General features: G+C 39.5%; 1 protein-coding gene across 5 annotated transcripts in view; it reads left to right on the top strand.

The window, feature by feature from the left end:
* Positions 1 to 12668, top strand: part of Adcy2 (adenylate cyclase 2) — a 370478-nt gene that overhangs the window by 94012 nt on the left and 263798 nt on the right. For all 5 annotated transcript variants that reach the window (XR_012449249.1, XM_074077754.1, XM_074077756.1 and 2 more), the window contains exon 3: positions 11876 to 12037. Coding sequence is in view for 4 of the 5 variants with exons in the window: in XM_074077754.1 (XP_073933855.1) it covers positions 11876 to 12037 (162 nt within the window). In the remaining variant the exon portion in view is untranslated. The remainder of the gene's footprint in view (positions 1 to 11875; positions 12038 to 12668) is intronic.

The raw sequence follows: 12668 nt of genomic DNA, 5'->3' as shown, positions 1-12668 counted from the left end.
TTAAATAAAAAAGCACAGTGAAAGTTATTGTTTTACCTCTGATTCTCATCAGTTTCGCTAATTCTGCCTAACATTTTCAAAAGAAGAATGAAAGCCACTAGTGATTCATGATGCCATCATAATTTCCATCAAAGAACAGAATGTGTGTTCCTTTGCTTAATAATATAACACTCAAGGAAATGTTTTCACATTCTATATAGTAGATATTCAGAAAATATTCTTGGTCTAAGACAGCTATATAGAAGAAATAAAATCTTTTATGTTATGTAGTCATCAACAGGCCCCTGAGATTTTTTTTGTATTATAAAGGGATTTTGGTGCAAATTAATATTCCTGATATTGAAAGCAGTATGTGGGTTGCTGAGAAGATTAAAAATAGAACTACCTCATGATCCAGTAATTTAGCTACTTGGTATATATCCAAAGGACATGAAATTGATACGTTGAAGAGACATCTGCACCCCTGCGTTCACCTCAGCACTCTTCATAACAGCTAGGATGATGGAGTCCAACCTGAGAGAATGAATAAAGAAAATGTGGTATATGCATGCAATAGAATAATAGCCACCCTTTAAAAAATAAATAGAAGCCCTATCGTCTGTAACACTGTGGGTGAATTTAGAGAACATTATGCTAAGGAAAATAAGATAGGCACAGACATGGTCTTGCTTACATGTCCAGACTAAATAGCAAAATTCATAAATGTAAGGAGTAGAAGGTGTTTGCCAGGGGCTGAGGTAAGCAGGGAATTGAGATGTTATTCAAAGGATACACAATTTTATTTAGACAGGATGAATTCAAGAGAGGTGCTGTTTCAGATATGGTATTGGTGGACTCTGTCTGAGGAGGTGACATTTGAATTGTGACACATGAATAACAAGAAGAAACCAGCCAAAGGAAGATTCTGGGAAAAACAATTGAGGCAGAAGAGTAATTAGTGCAAAGAGCCTGAGGTTGTTTGGAGAACACCAGTCATGAGGACTGTGAACAGTGGGTGATGGATTGGTGGTGTATGAGTTGGAAAACACCCTCTGGGACCTTTATAACATGCTGAAGACTGTGCATTCTTCTCAGTGTTACAGAAAGGAATTAGAGGGATACAAACACCAAAGGATTAATTCGATCAGATTGAGCCTTTAAAATTATGGCTTTGGGTTCTGTGTGGAAAACTCATTTTGGGCAACACAGGTGTGAACAGAGATGCCATTTGGATGCTTTGCAGGAAGTCGGATGATTTGGGCTAATGTTATAGTTACAGTAAGAAGGGCATAGATGGATTCAGAATTTCTTTTATGGGTGGAGAAAATAAAGAACTAGTAGGAATGACACAGGTTTGGAGACTAGAGTTTCATTAAATGACATGAGAAAGAGCATGGGAAGAGCAGGGTTTGATTGGGCTGGGGGAATGAAGTATATCTTGTGAATTCGTACTCAATGTCCCAGCCTCATCTTGATGACCCAAAGTCTCTGTTTAATGCATTCCTGTAAACAACACTAAAAATAACTTGGCTGTGTGATCCAGGATGGCAGGCAAGCATGAGATTAGGAATTAGATCTCTGAAACCAGCCAGTGGAATTTAGCCTGTAGCTCCAAGTGAAATCCTTTGAATCCTGGAGAAGTCAGACTGATTAAAAAGTGAGTGGGTCCTGAGAAAGCTCTGGAAGTGTCTGGAAGCATCCAGACCTAGACTGCTGCAGAATTCTGCTTAAGTTTGAAGTCCAAACTTCCTCTGTGGCGGAGGTGTCAGGAGGCAGTGAATTCTTTCCCTGGCTTTGTTCTGTTGAGCTGGGCTCTGTCTTTGACCTGAGGAGAGGTGGCTTCTCAACTCAACACCACAGCTGGGGTCTGGCAGTACTTCAGGAGGATAGAATGTGTGGATTCACCAAAGTCTGGGTGTGCACACACACACACAGACCACCTTATGTATATGAAAGAAAAAGGAGCAAGGAGATTGTCTCAAAAGTTAAAAATGGTGTATATATTTTCAAAGCCATCAATCCCTAAACATGAAGTTAGGAAATTTTTACTTTCAGTGTAGAACGTACTTTGTAGAGTGCTCAATTTTCAAGAATTCTAAATTTTATATGTATGGAGTAGACAGTGATACTGATTTATGGATATAATGGGGAACAGACAAATCAATCTTGTTAACATATTTATCACCTCAAATACTTACATTTTTTGTGATAACATTTGAAATTTACTTTTTTGTAATTTTGAAATATTGATACATTGTTGCTATACTCACTACACAGGACAATAGGTCTCCAAGTTAAAAAGTATTTGTTCTTCCGATCTAGTTAAAGCTTTGTATCCTTTGACCATAATCTTCCTCCTCCCACCTCTGGTAACCACCATCTGGCTCTGCTTCTGAGTTCAGTTGTATTAGATTCCACATGTACTGAGAACATGTAATAGGTGTCTTTCTCTGCCTGACTTGTTTCACTTCAGATAATGTCCTCTAGTTCTATCCATGCTGTCACAAATGACAAAATTTCCTTCTTTTAGAAGGCTTTATAGTATTTATTTCTTTTTCTGTTCATCCTTTGATGGACATGGAGGTTGACTGCATGTGCTAGCTCTTGTGAGTAGTGCTGCAATGAACATGTTTCTTCAACATACTGACTTCAAATCTGGAATCATTTGGAATGTTTTGCTGGGTCATTTGGTAATTGTTATGGTTTGAATATGTCATTTCTTCCATACCTTCCCATATTCAGGATTTAGTTTCTAGCTGGTGAACGTTTGGAAAGTGATTTCATCCTGAGGGCTCTGACCTAATCACTGGATTAATCCCTTGATGGATTCATAATTTGTCCGCTCTACTGGGAGGTGGTGAATAGTAGGAAGTGGGTCCAGTTAGAGAAAGTAAATCACTGGGGACATGTCCTTGGGGCTGTGTCTTTCCCTGGCCCCTTCTTGTGTTCCCCTCTCTCTTTTTTTGCTTCCTGGCTACCATCATATGAAGTGCTCTGCTCTGCTGTGTGCTCCCTGCCACGATCGACTGACCCTTCTGAAAGAGACCTTTCCTCTGTTAAGTTGTTTATGTCAGGTCACAGTGGTGATAAATGTGACTAACACAGAAATCCTGTTTTTAGTTTTCTTGGAAATCTTTATAAAGATCTTTATAAACATTTATAATCTCCATAGTGACTTACTAATTTACATTCTCTCCGACAGTGTATAGAGTTCCTTTCCCTCCACCTCTGGTGGACACTGTCTTTTGACGATAGCCATGGTAGCAGGAGGTGTGACTCACTGCGACTTTAATTTGCATTTCCCTAATGAACATTTTTTCTATAAAATCATTGGCTATTTGTATATCTTCTTTTGAGAAATGTCTAAGGAATTAGACATTTGTATTGGGTAATTTTATTATTCTTTTGCATTTTAGTTATATTCAGCCACAATGAGATTAAACATTATAATAATGACTCCTCAATATTACAGTTAGACTGACACAATTCCTGTGGTATTAAGGAAAGTTCTATGTCTTTGAAAATTAAGATAGTACTGAAAACACTATGGTATTTCCAGTTTCTCAGGGATTTGTTGGAGAGAAAAACAGTTTGAGTAGCTCTGCTTCTGGTTATAAAATTCTTGCACTATGTTGACTGAGATGTTATTTCCCTTAACATTACTAACATAACAAAAATAGATAATCTTTCTCAGATAGTGTATCCTTCACAGAGCCACTGTCATTTACATCATTAATCCTGATTATCTCGCTGATTATGCATGTTTTTACACTCTAGAAGAGGATAGAAGGAGCAGCAAAGCTTCATTAAGATATTAGCACGAAGGCAGTGCTTGAAAGAAAAAAATGCAGAAACTCCATCTTTACAGCTATTGTTGGTATGTTCTGGAACTTTTTTTTTCATGTCATTGAATTCTGACGGAAATATTGAGTCAGATTCCGAAACCCAAGAGCTTTGTGCTGATGGCCTGACTTTCAAGTTATATTGTATGTTATCAGCTTTCCATTATTGTGACAAAATACCTGAGAAACTCTACCTCAAAAGAGGAGAGATTTATTTTGACTCTTATATTCAGTCCATGGTTGACTGGCTCCATTGCTCTGAACCTGAGGGAAAGCAGAATACCACAGCAGTTGGAACAAGTGATGGGGGGCTGCTTACCTCATGGCAGCCAGCAAGCAAAGAGGGGGAGAGAGCAAGGGGCCACGATTCAAAATGCACTTTTAGGACATACACCCCAGTGACCTACTTCTTTCAACTAGACTCCATACCCTAATATCCCATTCATCAATGTTTTAGCCTATTGATGAGTTAATTCCCTTATGATTCAATCACCTGTCAAGGCCCCACCTCTGGACATTCTGTATAGGATCAAACCTTAAATAAATTATTCCATGTGGGGCACTTCATATCCAAACCACAACACCATGCATCCTAAAATGTAAATAATCTCACTATTGTGGACCCTTTATTTTAAACTCTGAGTTGGGAATGGTGAGTGGGATATAAAGTGTACAGAAAGTACTTAAGATCTAAATACTGGTTTGATCAACAGCATAAATTTGATGCTATTAGTTGAATTATGTTCCCCCAAAGTCCTAACCCTCCTTACCTATGAACCTGACCTTATTTATAAATAGGGGTTTTGTATATATGAACAAGTTGAGATGAGATCATACACCAATGACTGGTGTCCTTTTAAAAAGAGGGAGATTTGGTCAGAAATACACAGAGAAGAGGATGCAAGGTGAAAGCACATGCAGACATGCAAAAACAAGGCATGGAGTGATGTGGCACAGACTGGAGTAATGTCTCTACCCACCAATAGATGCCAGGGACTGCTTAGAGCTATCAGAATCTGCTAGGGAAGAGACTCCCTCAGTGCTCCTAGTAGAAACCAACCTCCTGTACATCAATTTTTGAGTTTTAATTCTCCCAACAGTGAGAAAGTAATGTATTTTTGTTGTTTGAAGTTACTTAACATGTGGCAGTTGTTATGAAGGATGCAGGAAAATGACACACTTGACATATAACATCAAATAAGCTATAAAGTCAAAGAAGGTTGTAGTTCTCTGGTTCTGACTTTCTCTAGTCTTCTGTGTAAAGAGAAGATATCAATAATCCCTTCTGATACATCATCTTAATTGCACATTTTTGAGCTTGCCTTTAAAAACCTTCAACTCACGCTCTCACGAGTACCATGAAATTCTGCATCCTGGGGAGATATCTTTGCTACATGCTGACCCAGGAACACTGTCCACCTTCAGGGAAGAAGATGAGCTTTGCTCTGTTCCCCTTCCTTCATGTCTACTGAGTTTTCATTGCATCAACCTCAAAAGTGGCATCCTTTGGAAAAGTTTATGTTTTTGGCAATGTAAGTATGGGTTTGAGGGAGCTTGTTTCTCTGCCACTGGTGTGCTGGGCAAAGAGAGATGAGTGGGGAATGTGCAGGGGACCAGATTCTCTGCACTGAACTCTGGTACTCATGGCAGAGTAGTAGCCCAGGGAGTCTTGGCTGCCAGGCAGATGCCCCCAAGCTTGGGTCATCTTTTTCTTCCACAGATTAAAATTGGTTTCATGCCTTCAGTCCTTATACAGCCTTCTTGTCTAGGACTCAAGAGCTTCTGGATGTGGGGAGAGAATGAAGTGCTGTGTGGCACAACCTATATTCCCTAAGAGCATCCAGTATCTGCTGCTTTCTGTCACAGGCATCTGACCAGTTGAGCTTTTTAAATGTAATTGATCTATTAGATAGAAGAATGCTAATTCAAAAATCAACATGTTTATAATTAATGGTGAGGCCAATCAGGCCTAAGAGAAGAGCAGAAAATGTCAGGGATGCATTTGGTGAGTAGATGCTAATTAAGTGGATATACTCAAGTCATACTGGGATGTACAATAGAGTTTCTCATGCAGACAACAAATATTTATGGAGCATCTACTGTGGGCTAGGTATGGTAGTAGGCATTGAGGTCTTGGTTATGTGTAAACTAAGTCCATACTCTTGAAGGATCATTACAGCTCACTGTGCATGCTCATGTGTGTGTGCACATGTGTATGCATGTGCATGTGTGTGTGTGATTAGTAAACACATGGGAACTATGAACATGATAAATAAGTAAAGCCAGTGAAGAGAACTGGGGGGTGTGGAAGGAAGAAGGATTTCCCAGGGGCAGACCAGAGGAGTTGTCATCCAATGAAAAAATGTATTTGATCTGTACATTCAGAGGCATGCATCTGGCAGTAGTGTATTGGCTGGTTTAGAAAAAGAAGAATGTTGGAGGAAGTAAGATCAGAAAGAACAATTGCATTTAGCTAATACGCATCTGTACCACCATGAGAGGTCAGTCAGCTTTAAGGAAAAACATGCTCTAAATTATACCACATACATTTCTAGGAAATGCTTTGCAACTAGCAAAATATAATTAATATATTCATATCTATAGACTTGAAAAGATGCCCACAATGAATCGCTAAGTGCTTAAAAGCAATCTGCAGAGTACCATATATAAAAGCATCCAATACTTTATAAACAGCAGGAATAATCAGAGAGAGAGATGGAAATATGCAGAAGATAGCCACAATACCCAACAGGAGATCAGACCTTTGATTTTCAAAATACACTATGAGGGACACATTTGTAGATTGCAAAATGAATTTTCTAAAGGTTAGTTAAGCAAATTGCATTAATTTAGTGGCAGTATTTCAGGAACTCAGCTAGTGGTGCCTGAACTGCATCCATCTGCAGAAATGGGTGGCAGAAAGTCAACTCATTCAAGTTCTGGGGGAAAACATTCTCTACACCATATTAATCAAAAATGGTTCTAATTTTTGTCAGTCAGGACCAGGTGAGTGTGCTTCAGGACTTGGGCTAAAACAGCACAAATATTCATCAATTAATTACCTGACTTCAGGTGCCTTCGGGGTTACCTGAGGGGTCTGCTCTTCATTTTATGACCGAGGCTAGAGAAGCTCCAATGCTATGATCCTGTCACTGCCAGGGAGGGAAGGAGACATGGCAAAGTATGCACTACCTTACAGTTTCCACCCAGAAAAGACATCACTTTCTGCCCTTGCTTCATTTGTCAAAGCAAGTCATGAGACTTCCCCTAAATGAAAAGAAAATAGTGAAGTGAACTTGTCCCAGGTGCCCAGAAGAATCCTAATGGAGAAAAAAGTTGAGTAGATGCAAAGAAGAAGGAAACACTGTACTTTTCTTGTTGAGGCATGGGAAGAAATGGGAGAAAATATAGAAACTTATCTTTTTTTTTCTAAATGGAAAGGCACTGAGTCAGTGTAATGGAAGTAAAGGTGCAGAGGAACAGACAGCCAGAGGCAGGAAGCTGAAGTCTAAGGTAAGAAGACACAGTTTTTGAGTGTGGACACAGTTTTTGAAAGCACTGTCAGATGATTCTCAACAGTCTGCACCTAGGTGAGTAGAAACCCTCACCACAGGCAGAAAGGAGTTATCCTGCAAGGAGGAAGAGGTTTAAGAACATAGAAAGAAACTCTTACTTGGTTAGAAAATTGTGCAATTTGAGGTTCAAGTAGGCTATCTGTGAAGATCTGTATGTCTTACAAAAGTCAAATGCAAATCTGAGGTGAGGAGACACAATTGAGCCTATTTTATTGGAATGAGTACATTCACCCGGGGCTTCCACACAGGGTCACAGAAATCTGATCAATGACTACCCTTTTCAGCCTGTGGTCAGAGAGGTATATCTAAGGGGAATCTTATCGCCATGGTAACATGAAAACGCTAGAGATTGCATTCGAATTTTTGGAGCATTTTACCCACACGTTCTTTAGATGTGCCAAATTCATTTTAGTTTTACATATGGTCCTATTTGAAGTTGTGTTGGAAAGCAGGCTTAAAAACTTAGAACCCTGTGTGATTAATAAGGCGTGGCAAACATTCCCTCCCCCACCCTGAACTTGAAGTAAGTTGACTTTCTTCCACCTATTTCTGCAGACGCTGTTCAGGCACCAGTAGCTGAGATCCTGAAATACTGCCACTAAATTAATGCAATTTGCTTAACTAACCTTTAGAAAATTCACTTTGTAATCTATAAGTGTGTCCCTCACAGAAGCTACTGTATTTTGAAAACCAAAGGTCTATTTTTCATATGGGTATTGTGGCTATCTTCCACATGTTTACATTTCAAAGCTCAAAATATTTGTGGAAGTTTTTATTAATGGAAATGATGTTAGAATTTTAATGCTGTCCAAAATTAAGCCATTCATAAGTTCTGATAATTGCTGACCAGTGCTAAAGACATTTGCAACTGTAAAAGAGGTACTTTTTGAAATTGGCTGTTGATTTTGGTATCTGAAAATATCCACTTACCAACTTTTAGAAAGAGAAGGTTTTTGTGTCATAGTCTATGTGTGAAAAAGATAATATATTACTTGAAAATATTTCCTTTGAATTTGGAGGATAGTAGAAATTTCAAAGTAAATTTTGTTTTCTCAGTAAGCAGTGACTTATGCAACATTTTTCTCATGCCTGAAAGAAACCTTTCCTACCACTCAGCCATTTTCAAACACGAGTTATGCTGCCCTTGAAAGACATTTGGTGATGCTGGAGATGTTTTTAGTTGTTGCACCTTTGGGGACTGTCACTGACATCTCATGAATGGAACTCATTCATGAGCAGCGCTGCTCACCCCCATACAATGAATAGGACAAAGAATAACCCAGTCCCAAATGTCAACAGTGCTGAGGCCAAGATCCCCTTTAATAGAACCTGTACTGTTATTCAAAATTTAAAACACAAAGTTTCTGGTGTTGCTCCTCCTTTTCAAATATTTAGTATGGCTCTTTTTCCCTAACTTACAATTTTGCTAAATGTTCATTATAGATTCTTATTTATCATAATGATCCTATAAATACACCCTGGAAGTAAAATCTGAAAACATGAAGGAAATAGGAATATATCTTTGAAATATTAGCAATTTTGAAATGGCTATTGAAAAAGAGTCCTGTTTACTGGAAGAATTCAGAATCCAGGGCACAGTGCCAGGCACTTAGTGTGGTTAAAAGTGCTTAATGTCATTCTCAGAGTTGTGGAAATGGCTGCCGTGCACTTGATGTTTTGTTATACTTCATTTTGAAGTAAAAATTCTTCTCCTAATTAATGAAATTTCTATCTCCTACAGTAAGGAAATATGTGTATTGTGTACCTAGAACAGTTGGGAGAATTGGATCTTGGGAGTCATATTTGGGCTCCAACACTGACCAATTTTGAACTGTCTATCAGTCAAGTTTCTGATTCCTCTGGTTCAATGAAACCCTTTTGCAAAATAGGGCTGAGCCAACAGCTGCTTATGGTGCTGTGGTGAAGACTAAATGCCTGTTGCAGGACTTAAGGCTTTTGTATGAATACTGTGCATCAAAAGAACAGTATCTTAATTGAAAATCTTTCCTATAACTTCATTGGGTATTACAGCTTCCAAAGTAAACTTAATTTTCTCCATAAACTGGGGATACACTGCAATTGCTGTTTTCTCTCCTACAGTTCAGTGACTCTCACCCAGATCTGTTGATTAGCTGCGAAGGACATGAGTGCCAAGCATGCAGTAAATATTGGCGCTAGTTATTAGTAGATTTAAAATATTATTATTCTTTCCAAGACCTTTTGGTGTACATTCTTTCTTTGGGAAGACGATGTGAGGGACATGTCCCTTCCTGCCTGTGCAGATTACTGCTTACTGCATGAAATTCCCTAAAAGCAGTGCCTGGTCTCTTCCATCTGTGCTCTGCGTGTTGATATGTAAGCTAGCTAAGGCCAAAGTTTTGACCTTGGATTCACATTATACATACAGAACAGAATGTATGGGGTGTATGCTGTGCTAAGTAATAATGCTTTACTCATAAAGCATTTTCATAGTCTTTTATTTTGAAGATGTAAAAGAGAAAATATTTGCTAGAAAAAATATTGCTATGGTAATCTGCTCACCCACATCTTTTGGCCTGAGGGGCCCTTATAAATATAGATTGAAGGGGAGGAAACGGGGGCATGAAACATACGGTCCATGCCGAACCCAAGCTTCTGAAGAGGATTCCTGGTCACTTGGCCCACACATGGTGGCTTTCTCCCTGGCTGCCATTCCAAGACGACGGAACTTATAAGCACTTAGAGAAGATGATTTAGAGTTCCCAGAGTGAGGCTGGATGGGGAGGGTATGCCTTATCGCCAGATATGCACACTGTACATTGACAGCTGGCGTGTAGGACCAACTATTCCCGAGTGGTGAAGTCTCTGAGAGCTGGGATTCTGCCATCTATCCTCCTGCTCCAGAATCAATTCCTCCTCAGGCAAACTCATGGGTATTTGTGTAATGAATGGATACTCAGGTTGGAATACCCTGAAGAAAATCAAAGGGCATGTTTTAGGATCTCAGTTTATTTTTAGGCTATGATCCATCCATTTTCCATGAGTTTTTTCATCTGTGACAGTTACACAAAGACAGCACCCTGGAGTTGTGACATGGTGACAGAGTTGCTTTCAAGTTCAAATATGGGACAGGTTCCTGTGAATGGGCAGGAGGAGGATGAAGCTGGTGTCCCCCAAGCTGCACTCTTTTCCAGTCCATCTGGAACAGAGCCTGATGTCCATGTCATGCTTGGGAACAAGCACAGGAACAGCTGGGGTGATCTTTCTGGGCCCGTCCAGCTGTGCTGGGCTTTAGTGTTTCTTTCATGTAACAGGGGCCCCTCTGTGGAAGTAGGGCAAGCACTTTCCTTAGCTGAAAGAAGGTATGTAGATAAGTGGGTCACATGCCTGTGTCCTTGTTTTCCTGAATTCAGTCCTTTTTCTACTTGATTTATCACTTGTTTCTTCTTTTTGATATTTTTCCATCTCTGCTTCTTTTGTAATGAAAATGATTTGTTTTGTTATGTATTAAGCATTTCCTTTTGCATTTCAAACCTTTCTCTAAGTGATATCACATTTTTTGTATGAAATTCACATAATATAAATTGGCCATTTTAAAGTGAAGGATGCAGTGGCGTTTAATACACTCCCAGTGTTGTACAATGAGCATCTTTGTCTATTCCAAACCCTTTTTCACCATCCCCAAAAGAAACTATACATATTAAGCAGTGACTCTTCATTACCATCCCACCCCACCCCAGTCCCTGGCAACCACCACTCTGCTTTGTGTCACCATGGATTTACTTATATGGTATATTTCCTATAAATTTGATCCTACAACACGTTTGAGTTGTTTTTGCACAATCTCCACTCACTCCATGTAATGTTTTTTGAGGCTCACCACATTGTATCACACATCAGTATCTTATTCCATTTGTCAGCGGAATGATGTTGCATTGTGCGGGTATACCAGATGCTATTGATCCACGTGGTGGACATTTGTGTTTCTGCCTTTTGGCGGTGATACAAGTGCTGTTATGAACACTTGTGGATGTGTATTTGTCTGAGAATCTGTTTTTGATTCTTTAAGGTGTATACCCAGAAGTGGAGTTACTGGGTCATATAGTTGTTTTGTATTTTACCTTTTCTGGAGGTACCAAACTGCAACAGATGAACCATCAGCATCCAGGCCCTGTGTGTTTACCTTCCCTAACTGGAGCACAGATGCCAAAGGCTGAAGATTAAGACCAGCTTTGCCTCCAGGTTAACCTCATGTCTGCAGTTGTTTGGACACCAAAACTAAAAGCCCCCTAGTTTTAAACAAGAACTTTTCTCGCTATTACAATAATTAATCCTTTCTTGTAACCCTGTGGATTTATTTCAATGTGTTGTCCCATTTTGTCATAACATTTTTTTAAATGAACAGATTGTTTTCTGCCACATTTAATGGAAAGGAAAGAGGAAGCCCTGAGGATCTACTCAGATACTCTATAACACTTTATGTATGTCTTCCCACCCCAGGTGTCATTCTTCCTCTTCATTATCTTCGTGGTTTACACCATGCTGCCCTTCAACATGCGAGATGCCATCATTGCCAGCGTCCTCACCTCCTCATCCCACACCATCGTGCTGAGCGTCTGCCTGTCTGCAACATCAGGGGCCAAGGAGCACCTGGTCTGGCAGGTGGGTGCCTCTCCAAATCAGGAGCGGATGACCTTCTACCTCCCGTGAGGTGTAGGTGGGTGGTGCCAGGTGTCTGTCCAGGGTGTTCCTGTAGTCTGTGACCTGGAAGCTTCTCCTTTCTCCTCCTTGTCATTGACCCTTTGTATCACTAGGTAATGCCCAGTCAACCCACCTCATCAGTGGGGCCAAGAGTCACTTAGCATTAGCAATAGGGAAGCTAATAGATTTCGGTAAGGCAAGTCCATTTTGCTGATTGCTAATTGGTGATCTGATTTGATGATTAAAAGAGATTTTACTCCACATTATAACTTAGCACTCTCATTTTTAGAGTGAGATGCTCTATAATTAAATTCATATCTCTTGCCCACCTCCCTCTTTAGAGCGAACAAAGAAATTTCTCCATTTCTCGATCTTCTGGCTGGTCTATGAGCTTTAAAAAACAGCAAGCTTTGCTTTACAATAAACAGCATTTCAAAGAAGTTGTTCTATTTCATTAGTTAAAAGCATTTTAAAAGCTATTTGATTTGCTGTTACATATATCTATAAACACGAGGGTCAATGGTTTGGAGTTATTCCTAGCAGTCTCTTTTTTACTTGTAAAAAGTATGTTTTGCTTTGTTGTGTGAAACGA

The sequence above is a fragment of the Castor canadensis genome, chromosome 6, assembly GCF_047511655.1.
Source record: "Castor canadensis chromosome 6, mCasCan1.hap1v2, whole genome shotgun sequence".
Lineage (NCBI taxonomy): Eukaryota > Metazoa > Chordata > Mammalia > Rodentia > Castoridae > Castor > Castor canadensis.
Note: the sequence above shows the minus strand (reverse complement) of the source record. Positions and strands in the feature narration are given on the sequence as shown.